The 22,630-nt window shown below is 38.6% G+C and overlaps 1 protein-coding gene across 5 annotated transcripts in view; it reads right to left on the bottom strand.

Moving 5' to 3' along the window:
* The window catches only part of ADAM22 (ADAM metallopeptidase domain 22), a 132,606-nt gene that overhangs the window by 95,450 nt on the left and 14,526 nt on the right, over positions 1 to 22,630 (bottom strand). For all 5 annotated transcript variants that reach the window (XM_074900232.1, XM_074900234.1, XM_074900235.1 and 2 more), the window contains exon 3: positions 19,259 to 19,335. In XM_074900232.1, coding sequence (XP_074756333.1) covers positions 19,259 to 19,335 — 77 coding nt within the window. The remainder of the gene's footprint in view (positions 1 to 19,258; positions 19,336 to 22,630) is intronic.

Genomic DNA, 22,630 nt, shown 5'->3' with positions numbered 1-22,630 from the left:
AAGCTGCATAGTTCTAAGAGCTAAGAAACAATATTATTCTTGTTTAGAGAAGATAGGGACAACAGTACTACAAAACACACTAAGACAACACTGTAAATACATGCACAAAAATACTCCAAAACAATAAAAAAATTCATGAATTGCATTTGGAATTGGTGGAGGAGAAAAGACTTTAAATGAGAAGAAAAAGCAGAGGAGAAAGTCACTGAGAGAAAAGAGACATGGCTGGAGGAGTAGGCCTGTGAGTTAATGCCAGAAGAAATAACACATTAAAAATAAAAGAGGCAAATTTACAAATTAGGAGATCCACATCAAAATTTTCAGCAAAGGTTTAGGTCAAGACAAAAAAACCCTTTGGTTACTCAGATCCCTGTGCCTCCAGCATGGAGACAGTTCATTCTTTCCAAGTGCAAATACAATTTAAATTACGTGCCATAAAGAAGTTGATGGACACAAATGTCCTGGGCCTGATGTCCTGGGCAAAAGCAACCATATGTGAGAAGAGACAATGCAGCACACAAGGTAAGACAACACTGAGGGAAAGTCCCAGGGGAAAGGTTGAAAAAAATAATTTGTGAGACTGCTAGAGCAATGCCCTGCTGCTCTTGATGTCAAGCCCAGTAATTGCAGTACTCACACGGGAAGAGTTCAAGAGGCACCTGAGCAAAGGACATACTTTCCTGCATCAGATATTCTCCCTAAAGCTGAAAAATGTCTAATCCCAGAGACCCATCACATTCAGTATCATGGAGCTAAAGAAAAATTTACCACAAAGACAACACACCTGAAAAACACTGAAATTTAAGACTTCTCCAGCTATACTGTTCTAAGCATTGCACGTGACTATTCACAAGCAGAAAACAGTGTCTGGATTAACAGCAAAGAACCAGGCTCAGAGTGATACCAGGGGAGCAACAAGATTTTATTCTCCCTCAAAAAACAAAAAAATTAGATTGAATAATGAAAAATCCAATCAATGGGAGCAATATAGGGATAGAAAGGATTCAGGGAAAGAAGCAATAGTGGCAACAAGTAAATGTTTGCGCCAAGTTACAGCAAGGACAGAAAAAGCAAGCAACCATTTTCTAACCTTTTTTGAGATCTAACAATACTAGCATAAGAAGGAAGATGACAATATCAACACAGCAGCATCAGCTGCCTCCTCTGTAACACAGGTGCACTGATGCTGAAAGAGATCAAAAACTATGTGATATTTTGCCAACCAAACCTCTTTAAAGGACAAGGGAAGAGTCAGCTGAAAATTATAAGATCCTGTTCATTCAGAACTGGGCATTGGCTGAAATAGGAAAATGACATTTTTCAAAAGTGGTTAAAACTCTCCTGGTTTCTTACTGGATGTTCAGCTTGACACTTTGAGGGTGTTGGCATTATTTTAAAGCTGTTTTTTTCACATCTAAATTTTGTGGGGGGTTTTTTGTCTTGAAAAAGCTTTTAGAATTTAAAAAACTTTAAAACATGTAAAAAAACTTTTAAAAAAACATTTTGTGGTTAAAAAAACACGAAGAAGCTTGAAGACGTTAAATTTGTACTAGAGGAGAAAACTACCTTTATACAAAGAGGACTGTCCAGTCCCCTTGCATTAAAGAGAGAGGGGAGGGCTTCTATGGATCCTTACCAGAAGAACAACTCCATTTGAAAACACTTGTTAATAGACTGATTGTCCTGAGACACCTCAATGATGTTTATGCCAAGGGTCAATGCAAATACAAACTGTGGCATTCATGCCAACCACTAAAACCAACCCCGGTATTGTATTAAAATAATCTCGTTATCCATTCATTATACAAATTAGGAATATGACCATTTATTTGCAAATTACTGAACAGGGTCACAGTTTGAATAATAACAATTATTTCAACGCATATCTCAAGTATCTGTAAGGAAAAGCAAAGGAGGAAGAAAACAGCAATTCATAAACAGGAGTTTATCTGTTCACACCCTCTAATTTAATGCAACTTGTTTTAGTCACTATACCAACAAATCGTTGTTCTTCTGGCTGAGCTGACACCAGCTTAACCACTGAATAGCTGCCTTCCGATTACTGAAGCATTTCTCTATCTCTGTCTTTAGCATCTACCCATTATCAAACTCTCACATAATAACAGATGCCTAAGGAAACAAGGGGGCTAGCACACCTGTTTTAAAAATCCCTACTTAGGCTGATTTGCAGAAGGAACTTCAAATCAGGTCTCTCACATCCCAGGACAATGCTCTAAACGCTGGGCTTTGGAAAGCTTTAGATTTGCTATCCGCACTAAACAACCATCATGCCTGAAAGGCAAATTCTGCAGCCAGCTATCTTGGACCTCCAGCTGGCGTGGCAAATTCGATTCAAGTCCTACATCAGGTACTGGGAATTCTCCTTTTCTTTAAATGGGGAAACCTGTATAAACACAGAAATGTTTCTTACTCCAGCTTCAGTTTACTGACAGAAGCATTCCCAGTCTACCGGCAAGGAGGCAATACTGCTTCACCCATTTACAACACCATAAAATTATTATCAGTATCTGTGGGGAAATACCTAACACAGCTTCAGCCTTTTCTCTTCTCCAGGTGGTTTATATTCATTATTCCCTCCTCTAGCCCACTCTTTAACTGGCAATTTAAATTCCTTTGTCTCATGGCTCCTTCGTAGTGAAGTGGAACATTTTGGTTGCCATATGGTCTAAGAGGAGGGGAAAGGATTCCGGATTTTTTATATGCTCCTCTGCTGGCTCTGCTGCCAACAGCTGAGAGGTGCCTCCCCCATCTTGGTATTCTGCGTCTTAAGTAACAACAGTAATCCACAGCAGAGGTTGTTAGCTACATTCAGAAACCCCGGGAGAAAATGTGACTACATAGTTACAAATACATTAACCATGTATAAAAATGCATCTTAGAAATTATACGAAACACTTAAACTACCCCAGTAAGCATACCTATAGCAGTTTCTACAGATGGCTGGTGTTTAAGATCATTCTGCTCAGGTTAAGGTGCTAATCATCCACACACACTTACAAAATCCTAAATGCTTTGGTTAGGTGGCAGCTGACCTCAGGGTCTGGGATCTCAAAGGTGCTAAAACACTGGCCTCTTATTCCCATATAGTATGAGCTCTTTCTGTTTGGCTTTCCAAGGACGACTGGAAGAGACCTGTTAACAACGCTGGTAACTGCTGTACTTTGAAAACAGGGAAGTACACATTCCTGCAATATAGGATGCAGCAAAAAGGATTTTAGATCCAAGACCAATTTATTTTTTCAGAATGTTTGCCTGCAGCTCCTACTGAATTCAACCAGAACTACTACAGTTCATTCAAGAGCAAAGTTTGACATGTAACATTTATTTTATGCTATACACATCTAAGTAGGGAAAATATGAAATGCATAACTGAAAACTAGCTATTTGGATAGGTCTGGATAAAGTAGAACCGAAAAGCAGCAGTTGTCCAAGTGCAGAAGCATAATTTAGTTTGCCATAGCCCATGTGCAATTCCATTAGCATCTTCTCCTTTTTCTGCTGGGGTGACACAACTGACACAACACAAGAGTATTAATACATCCTCAAGCTCTCTGTTTCTGCCTAGAAATACTAACAGACTAGTGAGCCAAAGTAGGGAGAACAACTCATCACTTGCTCATTCCCTAGCCATTCCCCCAGGTACCGTGCTCTCAACTGGGTAGTAGCACCATGGTGGTCTTCCTTCTCCCAATGAGAATAGGAAGGAACTCAAGATATCAGCAACATGGGGTGAAGGGATTATGTCCACAGTGACCTACAAACGATTCTGAAAACAGATTAAAGCTACTTTCAATATACCAAAAATATTGAAAATGTCCCCATTTTTTCCTCATTGAAGGTCAGCTTGAATACTTTTCTTACTCCTGCTAGCACAGGTGAAGTGTCAGCACGTTGTCTGCATGTTGCTTCTTTAATTTCTCCATGATAGGAAGAGGTACAAAGAGAATGGAAAAAAAAAAAAAAAATCTCAGTCATATTGTCCTAAACCAATGTAGTTAAAGCCTTTGCAAGGACCAAGCAGTAATTGCCTTTTTTTTTTTTTCTCACATTCATTTTATGAGAAATGCAAATTGCTCTCAGGAATTATCTGCATGATTATCAAGGTTCAAGAACTGAAACCAAAATAAAAGCAGAGTATTTGATTCCAAAAAAGGCAACCACTCCTTAGAATTTATCTGCAAAAGAAATAAAAGTAGTAAAGATCTCACTCCTCTGAAGTGCCAAAGCGCCTCTTGTTCAGTTTGCTCATTTGGGGTGGAGAAAGGGGCAGAAATGGAAAGCCAGAAACTTGAGAGAAACCTGCTAGGAGGTAGGTTCAAGTACATCTCCCATATGAGAAGCCAAGTCCAGAATTTGCATTGCTCTATTGTCTGCACACTCCGACAATGTCTAGACAATTCTAAGTAATAGTCTTTCTGTGCTGCTATTAGGAACAGGAGCCATGCAAGAATTACTTAAAGTCTTAAATGCAGACATATATATAAAGGCAGAGGGAGGGCAGATACAACCCTCTCTCTGTGTGTACATGTGTATACAGATATGTATGTGAGTGTGTGGGGGTGCACACAGGTTTATTTAAAAAAAAAAAGCATGGAGGAAGTTACTAAAGTGAGTGATACAATTCATTGTGCTATTTGTGAAGAACTGTCAGATGATAGACATTTCTTTGGGTTCTCTGACAGTCTCTACATATTCCAACTGAATTATACAATTAGCTAATAGTGGAACTGTACTGGTCCGATCCATTGGCATTACAGCATGGAACACCATGAAGGCTATCACAACAGTTCAAAGATAATTATGTATCAATAGATTATCTAAATTTTGCTCTATTTTTTTCTTTAAAGATAATTTTATGTACAAAGTCCAAAAAGTCAATAGAAGCAGTGAGTGCTCGGTATCCCTCAAATTTATCTTGCACTGCAGCTCAAGACAGCATTCAACGAAGTTTTCTCCCTTGTTTGCACTTACGTGAAAACCTTGTTTTAGGGAACGTTTATATGAGATTTTAAGGAAGGAGGAAATCAAAACTTTTCGAACAGTTAATGACAAATTCTTGTTACTACATTTCAGCAGTGAGTTCACCCAGGAATAAGAGCCTGAGTAAATTTACAAAGAAAAAAAAGTTACATTAAAAATGTTAACAGATCACTTAGGGAGACATGTAACAGTGCCTTAGTGAAATCTGGTTTTAAAGCACAGGAGGTAACACACAGCATTCAGCTCTAAACAGGCACAGGGATATTTATGCATTGAATTATCAGAAATTTTATTTTTAAAGATAAGAGTCTTTTACGCTATATGCTAGTATGTACCTGCAAGGAACTAGGATTTCTTGAAACAACTTCTGAAAATGTAAATTACATTTTAAAGTGTAAATCCCAGAAAGATTAAGCAATACCAAAGACTAAATAAAGTTACACTTCTTCACTTTCTTCCCCACTGTTTCCACTATTATTACAGGCAATATCACAACATATATGATGCCGAAGTCACCGGGTGCCAGTAAAAAGGAGGTCTCCAGGACACTAGTTTTGTGCTGCTGTGCACTTCACAACATTCTGAGGTCTAATCCAACTCTCTCTAGCCCAGCTTTACATTTGCTTCTGCAGGGAAGAGAAGTTGGGTGGTGGGCACAACCCTATCTACTTCCACAGGAGAAAGGCATGGATATGGGTCATGCTCTCCTTTTCTCCTGAGTACTTCCTTCTCACTCCAGCAAAGACCAAAAGCAAAGTATATGTAGATGACCGGGCAAGAGAAAAAAAATTGTTGAAGTGGTTCAACACACCTCTTGCAGGGAAGAAGAATATGTCTCAGCACCAATTTGTATTCAGTCTGCAGGAAAATACTTGAGCCCCTCAGGAAGATGAGATCAGTGGGAAGATCACAGTAAGTGCCTGAGCACTGAGATAATGCAGCCCCAAACCCAAAAGATATACTTTTAGTAAAGCAAGTTTATTATCTCACCATTTTTGTTGGCATCAATACTGCAAAAGATTAAAATTATACCACCTCTCCCTACCTCAGCACCATCTGTTTCTTCTCAGACATCTACCACAAACCCTCTTCTGTACTCCTGTCCTTGAAATCTGATAGCAGTAGCTTTATCTGTCAAGTTTTTGCGGTTAAATTACCCAAGGCCTTAATGTGAAATATTCAATCATTCGTTAGAAGCACAATCATAAAGAAAGGTTCATTCTTTGCTCTTCAGGTAAACCCAGAGGTCACATTTTATAATGGTGAAACAACCAACTGTGAATGTGTGGGATAAATGAAGCAGGAATTATTAGTGACAAGCAGCAACTGACCATGTGAAATCCAACACTCTGTGTCTAAAGGTCTACATTCAAACATGGTTGAGACCTTACCAGGCTAACTTAAATCAGACATTGATGGGAAGGGCAGAAGTGGCATCAGCCAGAAAACCTATATGCTTGGGCCTAAAGTGCTTAATTTCCGCTGTCCAGATGGAGCAGGACTGGAATGAAGGTGAACTCAAATGACCTTCACAGCTCAAAACCCACATAAACACATTCAAGAACCAGGTCATCAAGGGAATGGTAGAAATTCGTTAGTATCAGCTCCTAGTCTTTCAGATTCCCAGCTGCAAAATTATCCCAGTCATACCACCAAATATGGAAGATAAACACATTCAGTAAGAAGTGATGAACTGCATCTTTTGAATTCCCACAATCTAAGGAGACAGGCAAAGGGAAGAGCAAAACAAGAGTACAGAGTAGCTGCCTAATTCAAGTGGCAACATATCACATTATTTGCAGGTCATCAGAACATTATTATTTCTGTTCCTATTGTAAAATTTCTAGCACACCAGAAATCCATTAGCAGTGATGTTCTGGCAAACCACCAAAGAGAAATACATCCTCTTATACCAAAAAAGAAATGAAGATCAAAGAATGATTATGGATAAGTACAGGCTAAAGATCAGCAAGCTCACCCAGAAAATACATTGTAATGTAAGATTTAACAATTCTTCCAAAGAGAGAAAGACAAAAGAAACCCTCTAACTTTGTACCAAAGCAAAGGCTCTGCATATATAAATGAAAAGCTCCAGCCACCATTTTTCATTACCACTGGAAATGTATTTCCATTAATCTCTTTAGCTACACTTGGCAGCTTCTTTACAGTATCGTATTCAGCTTGATCTTGCTGCTTCTCTGCAGCTTCCTGTTTCATGATTTCCACTTACTGATGAGCAACTTAACAGAAGTAAAGTACAAACTTACTCCTTGGCTAATTTCTAGCAAGTTTCCTCTGTGATCAAACTGGCCACTTGACATAGGCAGAAATGCACTGCTAATCTGATGCCTTTGGATAGATTCCTGTCTCTAAAGTATATGGGAGAATTCGTCTGCTTCTTATAATTAAGTAAAAACAGAGGTGATGCTAAAACACGCGGCAACATAACAAAAAGGTTTTTGTCCCTTCGGTGATCTTCAGAAATAGCTGTCGCTTTAGGAAGTAGAAATACATCTGAAATTCCTTACTTCTTTGCTCTGAAAACATGTATGACTCCATTATAGAAACATTACATCAAGCTCATTTTTTCTCTTCTCTCAGCGTAACTTCATTGACTACTATCAAAATTTGACAGACCAAATGGAAAGCATGATTCATTATAAGAGCAATAATAAGCAGAGACACAATTATAATTTTACAGTCGCCGCCAAGGCTGTCTCTGTGAAAGGAAGGTTGAATGGGTGCCACAACAAGTAACATATTTACAGTGAGAAAAGGCACAGTTTTGCTTTAACTGAACTGCTTTGTAGAAGGAAGATGTACTTTTTGGGCTGGCTGGCTTAGGCAGAACCAAAACATACCAAAAATTCACAATCTTCAAAAAGACAGGGTGATTTTTTTTTCTTTTAAACGATTTATTAAATAATCTCTACAATTATTTAGTCTCAGAATTGTCACTACGGTATATTCAATAACATGCAACGAGGGTTTAAAATCTATCATGCCCTTTAGATGTGAATGCTCTCATTTTGTTCTTCCAAAGCAGATCTTACATATTTGATAGTTAGGCCAATCTTCAGTATGTCACTGAGAGGGGTTTTACTTCAGGGAATGAGTACATCCCGTACATTTGTAACTCTTCCTGTACATTTATACCCTCCCCAATAGATTCTTCAGCAAGAACAAGGAAATTTGATATGAGGTAAACAAAAACGGATAAAAATAAATTTGGCTATTAAAAAGCTGGATTTGAAGTGGTTTTATTTCTTTGGAGAAAGAAGGGAAGAAAAATCAAGAGAAAAAAATTGTAGGGTTTTTTTCAATTGACCTTTTAAATCTCAAAAAAGGGCAGAAGCCCAATTTAGAAGAAATATCTCTTTGTAGGTCATCTTTAATAAAAGTATGAGATGATTCTTCTCCTTCATCTCACAGTGTATCACACCAAATGACAGCATTTTATTTCCTTTGGGACGGTAGAAATAAAGTAAATGGAACAGAATGAGGACACATGATAAATACTCTCTAACATTGTTTTGTCATTTATTTTTTTAAAGAAATAGAACTACTATCATACAACCAGTCCTTCAGTCAATTGATAGAGGGATCTTTTCTGGCCTATATTAATTTATTTGTATTTTGTGGTAATACAAGCAGATTCATACTCCTTTGTTAAAACACTTGAAAAGAAACAGAAAAAGGATTTTTAAAGTAGTTCTTTTCAATAAGATAGCATAAAACAGCCACATGCCTCAGTGTTTCTGTTAGGATTATCTGACAGTACATTTCAATAAACAACTTATTAATACATTGGCACAAAGGAAATTGTTCCATATTTCAGTAAAACACATATTTTAATGCCCTATTTGATAAGCAGTACAAATAAGGTATCTTTCATTGCTTCATTCATCTACTACTATTTCATAATGGAACTTGGACAATAGAGTACTGAAACTAAACAGGAAGCAATTAAGTATTTCAAGAATTTGAGACATACTAAGTTCTGTTCAAATCAGAAGATTATTTAAAAGAAAAACTTGATTAACATATAATTGAAAAAAACAGGGAATTAGATGGGGCATTACAGAAGCATCACAGTAACAATGAATCACAGACTGTAAAGTCCAAAGGCCTGGAAAGTATCAAAAGAGTCCAGCTGTTTCTTATTCTGTCAACAGAATAAGGGTATCTTTGGGTTATATGCAAGAAATGAAAGGTTTACCAGTAGGATACTTACCTATCAAAAATAACTTTTAACATGGCTGTCTACAGTTCCGAAACATCCTCTGTGGGGAATACCCTCTGACAAAAGGCAACGAGCCTGACTCAGCCCAGGGTGCTGTGGTGGTACCAGCGGGACAGGACAGAAACCCCAAGTGGGAAGCGGCATGTCTGGCTTCCCTGGCCACAGCACCCCTGACAAAAGGGAAACAGGGCAACGGGCAGGATTGCTAGTTTCCTACCAGATTTGCATCTGCTAATTGGTGCTCCATGATTTGAAAAACCTGATTTTTCTGCACGTTTTGAAAGAGAAAAGAAGTCTGCCCATACAGAGGGGTCATTACACTGGGTGTGCTTCTCATGCTGATACAGCCAAGAAGAGAATCGGAGCAACATGTGTAAAGCCTTTCAAACAGAAGTGCAAAATTTGGTTTGTCTGTGGTTTTCTTCAAGGAAATAAACTTTCTGCACTAAGATGACACAACTGTCTGTAAATGACGTTTTACCCACTAGCAGGTCCCAACCAAATGAAAACAATTACGTTAAAGACTAGACACCGTACAGCTAGACACTGTTTCCAGCCACTGAATGAGGAAATGTGAGCACACCCGTCTTGAATCTTACTAGCAATACATTGAAAAATGCTACATAAATCTCACACAACCACAGAAAAAAAAATGGCTGTAGATTTCATAGGTAGCACCTTATCTCTGTAATAGATACTGCAAAGAAAGCAAACAAGTCCATTGCTTTGATACAACAGAGTTCGTGTGCACAAGTCAAGCACTGTTATTTCCTGGGTAAGATGTTCCATATGTTAACAACATATTGTTTTAATACTGCCTGTTGATTCAGTCTCTAGACTAAAACCACATTTCTGAAGTTGAACCACTGTCCTGAGTAGAAGAGGGCTGAATATCCTATTCTTAATGTAATGATCTTGCAGAATTATAGACCATGAGTTTGCACGCTGATGGTTATTCAGTCATCCATTAGGTCCTCTGATTCCCCTGGGAAAGCCTTATAATTTCTACTATTTTCATTCTCCATATGTTCATTCTTAGCTCCATGCATCACTTGACTTCTTGTCAAGAAAAGGGGATTCCAATTCATTTCACTGCTTAGCTGAGGAAAGTATTTGAGCCCCAAGCTAAGAGGCCCACAGCACTTCCTCTGTTTCTACAAATGCTATTTTTAATGCACACGTACAGAAGGTCATGATGCCAAAGGAGTTCTCAAGGAGAAAGTAAAAAAAAGGGGGGAGAGCGGCTGGACAACACAAGGAGAGGCATATGAAGGGAATCATATCAGCAGGAAGGCTGCTGACTCATGGAAGAGATGCCCTATAAATGACAGAACAGAAAATATCACCTATTCACATTCCAGTGCATGCATTTTCCTGTTTACTACCCTGATCATATGTCTTACTCTGACTCCTATTTATATGTAACAATTCATAGGACAGTAGTAGTGTTGTAGCCACAGTGGTCATGTTGTAGCCATAGTGGTCTGAGAATTTAAGTGAAAGAAAGTAAATAAGAAAAGATAATCGCTTCTATTAGACAAACTTGTACGGCTGTTGCTTGCTTTTGTAAACACAAATCCTCTTCCAGCTGTTAAACCATAACCAAATACAGAAATAATTGGAAAGGTCAATGGTTTGTTTTGTATTACTTACAGAAGTGGCAATAACATATATACAATCTAAACACTCAAATAAAAAACTACGGTGCCCTAACTAATGTTAGCGTATGAGGATATAATTCCATTTCAACAGTAAATCCAGATATTACACTTTGACTATAATAGTCACTTTATAATGGCTAAATAAAATATACAATTAATTTTTCTTTTAATGTCTCTCATAATGGCTAAAGGTCATTTGTTAAAGTTACTGCTACTTGGAGATACTCAACACTTAGAAGTAGATAAATTCATAGGCACCAAAACACGTTAAGCAGTTTGATTCTTTTCCTAGTTTAAGCCATTTTACTTTAAAGAAGATACTAAATATAGCACATGATTAATCTGTACATATGTGGTATCTCTGTACTCGTGTAAGATACACAGCTCCTAAGTGATCTGGTAATCTAAGGAATATCATCAAGAAAGAAAAACATTATAGTAACAGGATGATCTCTGCAGAATAATTAATCATTTCCTTCCTACACACGCACTCACAAATGCACAGTAATACATTTTCTATAATTATTTTTGTGTCAAAAAAATTCAGATCATGGAAAGGCAATTTACTCAGTGCTGATAATCCCATATGTTTTAATTACTCTACTATAAACCAACAAATATTGCTTCCAATAAATGCAATTATCTAAAAGCAGTAAAATATTCTTTATCACATCCATTGAAAGGAAAACAAAGGACTGACCTTTTCAGGAACTTTTTTAATGGGCTAGGAAGGAATCCTGTGAGGAGATTAACAGATTTTGTATACAAAGATAAATGTTTTTGAATGTTATTTTTCTTAGAATCACGAACCATTGAGCTTCAAGTGGTGTTTCAGAAACAGAGGAATTCTCTTGCGGGTGTTTAGGGCTACCTCACAGTGACACACTTGGAAATAATAGATGAATGAAACAAATTACCTTTTTTTGTTCTCATTTTAACCAGAATGCAAATTAAGCACTTGCAAGCATTTCACAAACATCACTTAAACTTTCCATATCCCCATTCAACTGAAGTCAGCAGCAAACTTCTGTTGATTTCAACAGCCTTTTAAATTCAACAGAATCTATTGACAGTAACAGAGAAATAATCATAACAGAAATTTGTTAACCTAAAACTAAATTATAACACCGAAAAATAAAATGTAATGGAGTTATCAAAAGCAATTTACCTTTTCCAAAAGAAGTCTTAAGCATAACGGAACATTATACAAAACAAATTAAAGGAGGGTAATAAACATACTGATAATCAACATATGATTATGGAAAATTTTTCTTGTCAAAGTAAACCGTATGTTTTCCTTCTACAAGCTAATAAATTTAGTAATATTGACGATATAATACAATCAAATAATATAATTCCTGCTTACCAAATAGTCAAGTCTAAGTGAAGGGGAAGGGAGGGGAAGGAGGGGAAGGGAGGGGAAGGGAGGACCGAAATGCTACAAGGATACTGATAAACTGGGGAGGTCAGGGAAAAGGCACAGAAGTTAAAGAACTTAAAACATGTAATTTCCTCAAGATCCAGGAGCTCAATCTATTTACTGTAGTAAAGAAGGCTGATATGCTCTACATAACGAACTCAATGCTACAGGGCTTTTTCAGTCTAAAATTAACCTTCAAGCTTTTATCAGTGAGTGTAATTAACTATACAAACTGTTTGTATTTTGAAAAATTCTTCATTACCATAGTTCTTCAACACAAAACTGGGAAAACACCCACAAAGCCAGGAACCCTTAGTGATGACACTACAAAGGTCTAAATGCATAATCCTAGGCGTTCTCCCTAGTCTCAGGATATGTTTAGTGATACACTAGTAAAACCTCAAATTTTTGTCTTAGTTTAGCCCAGACAGAATTAGTGAGCAAAAATCTCTGCAGAACTGACATTTACATCATTAAAGATTAAAAAAACCTATAAACCATTCAAAACCAGCTTGTACAATATATGTGCTAACAAAGCATGATAACACAGAGGTGCAGAATAACTGCCTCCCAGAGAACAAAATCAACCTTTGAAATAAAGCAACACTATCAGGGAGAAAGTGTTTCTTAAGTCTGGTCTTCAGTGATGATCATACTAATTTTTCCACCACAGACTGGGGAGGGGTGTGGGGGGTGTGTGTGAATAAATTCGCAAAATGGGGTTGTGAAACAACAAACCTGTTGGGTCAGCTGGGGTTCTGATCACAGAGCCCATGATAAACATCACTTAACAAATAATTTGAAAATCATGCAGAACATGATTCAGTATGTAATTCAGAAGACCTGAGCTAGGTCTATATCGTGCCAGTAATTTAGCACCAGTAAATTGGTACTAAATATAACACTTAAACTTTCAGAGCACTCTCATATGATTCAAAAAAAGGCCATTATTTTAAGCAAGAATCAATTACCAAAATATGATTGTACCCAAGTGGGGCTCCTCAGCCTGCATTCACAGGACACGAATAAGAAGTGAACAGAGCTTGAATCCCCTCAATCCCAATAAATTCCAGCTGCTAGTGAGAACAAGTGGGATTGTGTGCAGCCAAGGCATTCATTAAAATAACTAATAAGGGACCAAGTTGGACTTTAGGGAGATCCAAAACAGTTTAAAGGAAGAGCTGCTCCTCCTCAGGTTTGATCTGACCATCACTTACCCATCCAGTTATCCAAACAGTTACTAGGAGTCGTTATAAGAGTAACAGAGATGGTAAATCACAGAGTACTTTTAGAGCAGGAAAGGCAGATGGGTCCTCTCACACCCGGCAACACAACCCAGCAGGTCACATCGCATCACACGGAGCCCCTCAATGGCATGCCCATTCTGCGAGTGACCAGGAGGAGCACTAGACTCGGGGGCCACACAGGAGAAAAATTTACCAGAAACTCTAAGAGTCAGAAACGGTGCGACTGCGTTTTTTAAACCATGTCAGGAAGCTAATCCTTTTGAATTCCACACAACCAAATGTTTATGATTTAGAGCAATTTTAGGAATATGTTTTTCATTTACAGCTTACATGACACATTGATATTAGTGTTGGAGACCATTTGCCAAGAGAAATTACAGGCAAGGTTTCAGCAGTTTGTCTCATGAAAAAGCTGGCACTTGTCTGTCAAGCTGCCTTTTAATTTGCTTCTGTTTTCAGGATTTTTTGATGAAGTTTATGATCTGATTCTGTAAAGTTTGCAAAACTCTAGTTAAAAGACATTCCTAATAAACATTCCCCACAAGGCATGAGGAATGTCTAAAACCTTTCTCAGTAGAAGCTGCAAAAACCATTCAGTGGCAAGGCAAAATAATTAATTCCTGGACCACCAGAAACCTTCCAGTACCACTAACCAGAAATAACTTAAATTAAGACTGAAATATGCAGAATACCTATCAATATTTTCTGAAGAAGCTTCTTTGGTTTTGCCTACCTTTTGTTAAACTAAGATAAAAGGGCATTTATTTTCCAAATAGAGAACAGTGATTGCAGAGTTTACAAAAATTGCCTCATTCGAAATCTTTCAGCCTTCTGAACATCCCTGATCATCATGACCATCAATTTATACACAGTGTTGCTACTCCTCCAGGACACAGTCAGGTGCTCAATGGGAACAGAAGATGCTTGAGCTTCCTAAAGAGGTAGGGTTTCTACTACTTGTTTATAGATTATTTTCCACTAACACATGGACCAGAGGAATTAAATTTGTGCTACAACTGAAAGCAGGTGGCAATTATGCTCCATCCTAGTGACTGAGTGTCACCAGAAAGGTGACAGAGCAGTCCTGAAGTGCTAAATATAAGCTTGAAAACCTAATTTATGCTTGTGACCCTTCAACACACTTCCCCATCACCACAAACCTGAGGATCTCAGGCTATTGATGTGTTCACTCTCACAAACAACACCATGATCAAAGAGGGCTCTTCTTATTACAGCATGAGGAGCCACGACATGCACAGGTGGCTAGATGCTCAAGGGAACTTTCCAAAGGCCAAGAGTCTCCTCAGCAGGGCACTCGGTGTCCACACTGCACCTCAGAAATCACCACAGTTCAGACTCAGGCTCACAAAACATTCTCTGCTGATCTCTGTGACAGGAGACACCAGAGCCCTCATACGAAGGATGATGTTGCAGTTAGGAAGGGCCCTGATCATCTTTCTTCCCCGTCATGGCTAGCACAAAGTGAAACTGGTGTGGTCACTACATGCCAGGGCCTCTCCATACTCCAGGACAAGCACAGATACTGTAGTTTTTCCTATTAACCCACTTGCAGCATGCTCTTTCTCAATCCAACCTCATGATCACAGCTTGCTTTGGGCTATTATGCTGTTCTCTGCTGCCTCACATGCAGATGAACATGCCCTGGCCCAGGTCCCCTCAGACAGATCTACGTGTTCTACAGGACCAAAAGGGCCTCAAAGAGGCTTTTGGAAACGTGTCCCCTTTCCTGGTGAGCTCTGCTGTGTAGTTACAACCCAAGGTGTAAATGGGCATGTGGCTACATTTAAGAAAAAATATACTGCATAAAAAAGAAATAGACATTTGCTGTGCCACAGATGCCATCCCAGCATTAAAAAATTCAAGGGGAAGGAATTAAAAAATAAATAAGCACACTTAATTGCTATGCAACTCCTGCACAGTTCTTGGTTGATGGCCAGAGCTGGACGTGTGCTGAAGGAGGGAAGGCTGGGAGCAGCACCCACTCGCCTGCGCAGCGGGTGGGTCCCACGTTTGCTAATGCTGAAGGTGGCATTAAGGAAGACGGCCACAGAAAACAGCTCCATTAGATGCAGTTCAGAACACATATGGACACCAAGGCAATGGATAAACACACCGATGCAGCTAATGCATTCCTAACCTCTGCCGGAGGGACTGAACCTTTTAAAAATACAGCTGATCTGATCTGAAAGCTCCTTTGTAAATACTTAAGTCAGTTGAACAGGCAAAAGAAGTTAAAAAAGAAACACTGTATCCTAAAAAAGTTCATTGTAGAGACACTATGGCAACTGAGGGGGAAAAAAAGGAAGAGAGAAAGAATGATAATATATGTGAAGAAAATACCACCATGCAGAAAAAGAAACTACACTGTCATTATACCAGCTTTTTATTATTTTTTTTGTTATCATCATTCTTCAAGGTAATGTTTCAGTGTTTCTCACATCTGCATTTATTGTGAACAGATACACATTCAACACAGGTTAAGATCCAAAATGAGCGAGAAGAAAGCATGTGGATTTCAATGTTAAATTAAACTGCCACACTATAATGCCAGTAGCAAGACAAAATAATTAATTCCTGAAGTACCGGGAACCTTCCAGTACCACTAACCAGAAATATTTTTCCTTCCTCTCACTTGCATCCAGGACTGTCAGAACACTTCCATCCTGGGCCTTAACTTTCCTCATGTCTGAAATGTCAGCAATAAGCTCCGCTTTCTGATTTAGTAAGAGCATGTATAGAGCAAGCCGAGATTATCTGTGTCCTCTTAGCACACCTCCTGTATCTTTCCAGCTTGCTTCATTGCAGAGATCAGCCTTTGGTTGCAGGCCAGTGTTGAAAGAGGTGGCAGAGGAAGGGTCTAGGAAAGGAAAGTCACTTCGACTAACTTGCAGATTCAAGAGGAGCATCTCCTTCAGTGAAGTGAAGAGATAAAACAGAGGGTATCAGGCAATGGGGGAAAAGAGAGGCAAGTAAGCTACCATAAACATTTCTGCCAGCCTCCAGTGTCAGTGTACAAAAAGTTGTCACAAAAAAGACTGCAAGACAACCAAGATTTGTGGTACCTATGATGATGGCAGAGGGGACAATTATTCCTGATGGAAAAAGAGGAGAAAGAAATGCATGACTCTTCAGAGAACTTAGCAAGTACATAGATGGAAAACACAACAGAATATAAAATACAAACGTGTACCTAACAGGGGGATGTGTAACAACACCCAGGCAAATGCAGCAGAGGAAACAGAGAAACTGATTGTCAGATAAAAAGATGGATTTGAAAAGGATAGAGAAAATAATGCCCACAAAGAAAGAAGCAAATGAATAAAATCTATTTGCAGTCAGACATTAGTTAGCAGGAGCATATTTTACTTTCTGATTTTTTTAAAGCTCTTTGCTTGCTAGAATAATTGTAATTTTTTTTTCCTCCATAAATTGGGGAACTATGCAGAATAATGAACATTTGATCTGTGACTGTCCACCACTGACATTGTATCTAGAGATGATGCTCAGATATACTCAGACGTATAAGCCATATGTACCAATATTTAAACAACAGGGAGACTGTAAGAAAGGAGACGAAGGCAGGGCTCGGGTCTCTTCTTTCTGACAACCTATGTGTTTTAAATTATTTTTTCCCCTCTCTGTCCCCCATAATTCCTTTAACATTCCTCAAATCTATATTATGCATAAAAGCTAATTTTACCACAGAGGCCTGCTTCAGCATGCTTTTGATATTAGCAGAGGTTCCGTTATAAATAGCAAGCTGACATTTTTTCCAGAGGAAAACTAAAATCTTGAACCTTGCTCCTTTCAAGCATTCAACTACTTTACAATTATAAGGCTACTGTGGGCCAAATTTGCAAACCACTCCTCAAAAAAATTAGTGCCTTTCTCTCAGGACCCTTAGAAAACGCATACAAAATATAACATGGAGAGTAAGAATTGCAAGAGAAGAAAAATATATGCAGACTTTTGAATATAACATATTTGCTCACAGGACGAATAACTAAGAATACATTTTAAATGTTGCTCCAGTATACTTGGCCCTCTTTTTATTTGATGATCTGCAAATGCTATTTCACAAGAAATTTAAATGTTTATTTAAATATCATGATAGAAGCCAAACATCCTCATTTCCTTGCAGCCTTGTTTTCATTTAGCACAATTGTGATAGGACTTTTTTCACATTTTAACAAGTGTAGCTCCTTAGGAAACGTTCATATTTAAGTTGGATTCTGACACTCTCAAGAATAAGGACACATTTTGACAGTCTTACTCCTAGAAATACTGGTCTAATATCATTAAAGACAACAAAAGAATGACATAAAAATAGGATCCAGCTCAAATAAAATTTTAAGTATTTGTTTTTGTGTGTGTTTATGATGTGCATAAACAAAAAATCCACCAAACAGAACTGTTGCAGTTCATAAAAATCACATTCTTAACTTTTCTTTTCATATACTGTTAGTAAATGTGTTTACTTTTATTAAGATGTCCTGAAATTCATACTGCAAGGTAAATCCCAACCTTTCAGAAACTAACTGTGACCATACCATTAATCTGTTACCCAAAATAAAAACCGGTTTTTGCAACCTACTCTCAGTAAGGTATAAATATGTGTACAAAACTGCTATCTTCAACAAACACACCAATGTTCTGGTCTTGGTGCTTTTCAGCAGGAAATTCTTCCTCTAGAATCCTTTTAAAATGCATTTGTTAAAAATCACACTTCTAAACCAGCCTTGGCCCCTGTCCTCCCAGCAACAGTGTCTGCCGTCTGTAATCAGCAAGGATTCGCATGCGATTTTTAACTCACATCAGTGCACATAAAGAAATTGCCACTGTTTAAAATGTATTTACAAGTGAAAAAGCCTGAAATTTAAGTGGCTCCCATTGCAACCTGAAGGGTTCATCTTTATAGCATTAAAACTTGTAGCAACTGAGCACAAACTCACACATTGAACCATGCAACACTGTATTCAATTATTAGGAGATGAATTACTTAACATTTCTATTTACATTATTTACTCTCTTCAGAGCAGAAAAGCAATGCAACTATTTTAAAACCACTGTGCTAAAAGGCTACTTCAAAAACTCATTACTGAAAGCCACATACCAGATTTCACTTTAAGTTTACTCTTGTTCAATCTTTCCTCATAGACTCAAGTTCACTGTGTGCTACTGCCTTATAATGCTTCTCTGTTCCCAAAAGACTGTAAACGCATCGAGAAAAACTTCATTCACAACTATCCATCTCATTCTTTTTTGAGGATAAGCTGTAGTGCAATTGCTGTATCTCCAGTATCCTACACTTGGTTATTAAAATGCTAACGGCTACAAGTTTTCAGCAACTCCATCTTTTAATATCCAGGGAGGCTGTGCATGAGTACAGTAATTTGCCTTTCTGGTAAACTGAAAGATGGCAAATGAAATTATAACACTGAAACATTAGTTACACTGCAATAGCTCCTAAGTAGTAACAATGGGAATATCAAAACCTACAACTGTACTTTAGACAATAACAAAAGAACTTAAAATATACTACTACAGATCAACTCAATACCTAGAAACAGCGTTTGTGCTATAATATAGCCTTTAAACCTCCACTGAAAAATTACTTTGCACTGGGTCTTGAACAAACGTAGAATAAGATACAGTCATTACTTACTGATTTAGTGTCACATCTAGGATGAAAGATGATCCAAAAGCATCAACCTGGAAGCTGGCTCGAGCAATGTGAGTAGACTGCAATATTGAAAAGACTGGAATTAGTATTCGGCCACAACAAAACATATACAGGATTGTGAATGCAGAAAGTAAATATATTTACTAAGTAACAATACGCCATTAACCAACTAAAACTGCATTGAAATGGACAAAGCTGTCTGTGATAATGAATAAAAGATCTGTTTTCTGAATCTGTGAGGCTTATTCAAGAATTCCCAACAACATAACGTGTGACTGGGAGTAACCCCCCATCTTAACCCATCCACATCCTCAGAAATGACTCTTGAAATTCCATTCTAGGCAAAACCCTTAGCAAAGCCACAGAAGTCTTTCACTTTCCTAATGTTACTCATTCCTTAACCTGACTCTGGACACAGATGGGTGGAGAATAGCTGAGACATTACTGGTTTGGTCAGACCGGGATACATTCACAAATCTCTCCAACGTTATGTGAAATAAATCATTCATTCAGACAGACTCTCATTTAAGCCCATATAGTGAGGTGATAGAAATGGGCTAAAATCTAATTTAGTTGCACATTCTGTAAAGCTCTGACTCACCACCCTGTAACCCACCTCTTTCAAAAGGCTCCAAAAACACTAACCCCTGAGCAGTCACTAAAACCAAGGAAAAATGGGTGCTAGAGAAATATCTATTTATCTATCCATACATCTTTTATTTCTTTCTTTCCCTCTTTGCCATATATTTTCCCTGAATAAGTAGCTTTAATTCAGTTCTATAGAGGACACACATGGGAATACTCTGTAACTCACTATCTGCCAGAAATAGAATACTTATTCTAGTAGTAGTTGAAGAAAATATTCAGTTGTCCAATGGAAACACAACAATTGTTTCTAGACCTGAAAACTCCCAAGAAACGGAACAGCCATGTTAGTTAATTAATAAGAAAAGCTACTTTCAGACATTTGGAGCAGTTTCAACTTTGTTCTTATTTTCTTTCCATTGAAATCTGCACATTAAGATTTGAAGCATGTAGACAGAGGAATCTAAGAGGAAACACAGAAGAACCACTTCCAACTCTAAACTACACTTCTCTAAATAAATACAATACAGGATAGTACAACTGTAACAAATGATTTATTGAAAACTCTGGGAAACACAGGACAGGATGGGATAATGTGAATCATCAAATTCACCCTCTCTAAACCTACTGGCAGGCTTTCAATAGGCATTAAATCCAGAAGAGCTGAGAATACCAGTTTCCCTGGAAAAGAACAGCGACAAAGAAATGGAAAGTTGAAGGAATCATGACTTTTTTGTTTATTACATTTTTAGTTGCCCTACCACAGACTTTTCTTTTTTATGTCTACATATATGAGCATGAGTATTAACAAATAAAAAACGCAACAACCATGGATACAATTTACAAACAGTTGATTATTTAAAAAAAAAACAACCACACAACAAACAAGCAAAAGTCAAGATAGCTTCTCTTATTAGAGGATGCTCAGCCTGGGTGCCCTCTATAAAATGCCTCGTTGTGCCACTGCAGTGAATGCACACGTGTCCTGGTTTGAGTGAGCGGCAGGGTTTTCTGGCAGCAGAGGAGGGGGCTACAGCAGTGGCCCCTGTGAGAAGCTTCTCAAAGCTCCCCAGACTCCAAGTCAGACCCACCTCTGCACCAAGGCCAAGCCAGTTAGCTGCTCCTCTGCGATAACATATTTAAGAAGGGGAACCTGGAAGGAGTTCCGAAGTTGTGAGGAGAACATCTGTGCGAACACCAAGGTCAGTGGAAGGAAGGAGGAGAAGGCAGGAAGGTGCTCCAGAGCAGAGACTCCCCTGTATGCCATAGCGGATAACTACCTACCACTGACACCCACGGGTGCCTACGGTGGAGCAGAGACGGATTTGTGGCCTGTGGGGGGCCCCATGCCAGGACAGCTGACTGTGCCTGAAGAAGACCAGGACCCCATGGGAAGAAGCCCCTGCTGTTGTATTTCGGCGCCAGGGGGATTGCAACACACAGGGGTGACCCACGTGCCTGTGGCAGTGACTCTTGTTGGAGCTGGTTTGTGGAGGACTGTCTGCTGTGAGAGGGGGACCGCGCTGGAACAGGGCAGGAATGACAGAAGCTCCCCCCACCCTGAGGAGGAAGAAGCAGCAGGACGGAGTGCACCCCCTATTCTCTGACCCCTGCACTGCTTGGGGTGAGAGGAGGTAGAGACATCAGAGCAAAGCTGAGCCCGAGAAGAAGGGAGAAGTGGTAGAAGGTGTTTTCAAGATGTCATAACGCTTCTCATGGTCCTACCATGTCTGTTAAGTGCTGGTGGTGTTAGTGTCTGTATTAAACTTATGTTCTTTTTTTTCCTTCTCCGAATCAGTCTGTCTTTTGCCTGTGCCTTAAAGGATGACATTATCCCTCCCTGTCCTTATCTTGAGTCCCTAGGCCTTTTGCTTCCCTCCTTCTCAGCACTGGGGAGGAAGGGGGGAGTGAACAGTTGTGTGGTGCTCAGTTGCCCTCTGAGTTCAAAACATGACAGCATGCAAAACTGCATGATGAGAAATTCCACTTATTTACATTACAGTTTAGAGGGATGCAGTATTAACTGGAAAGCTTCTTAGAAGGTCTCTCAGTAGATATAATTCACAGAGTCAGGTGTCCTTTTAGCTATCCCCATTACATCTAACCTGCTTTGTAACACAGGCCACAGGTCTTTGTTAAGTGGTTCCTGTAATTTCTGGATGACTTAAGAACATCTTTTTTGAAGAGATGTACAATCTTTGACCAACTAACTAAATAGAATATACATTTTACCTTATCTGGGTAAATCATTTCAGTGATTAATTACCACCAATATTAAAGCCTACTTTCTTATCCAAAGATATCCAACTTATCCAAAAAAAGCCTTAAAAATTAATTTTAAAAAAGCTAGTCCCAAATGGCCTATGACACAGTCGGCTGGTATCCGCAATGACGGGCATCCACAGCATGTACAGACATGCACTGCACGTATGGCCACCCACATGTGGGACCATCATTTAGCTGTTTCTGCCCTGCAGCAGCTAGCACAATCAGAAATACAGCAAACACAACCATCAACAAATTATCATGTTAGAACTGGCATTTCTTTCCAACTCCTGGGCAGCAGAGTTTGCTTTGAATTATTTTAAAATTCCATCCTCTTTTGCTAGATATGAATTTTTAGGCTGCTGCTCATAAACTGGATGTGACAAGCCAAGAACCGAGTAAGGTACAAGGGACCCATGCTAGTTTTCTCATTTCCTTATTCCACTGCAGCACATCCACTAATCTTAACTAACTTTCATTTACCTACCTGCACTGCAACAACCA

The sequence above is a fragment of the Athene noctua genome, chromosome 2 (assembly GCF_965140245.1).
Source record: "Athene noctua chromosome 2, bAthNoc1.hap1.1, whole genome shotgun sequence".
Classification (NCBI taxonomy): Eukaryota; Metazoa; Chordata; class Aves; order Strigiformes; family Strigidae; genus Athene; species Athene noctua.
This window is presented reverse-complemented; position numbering and strand designations above follow the sequence as displayed.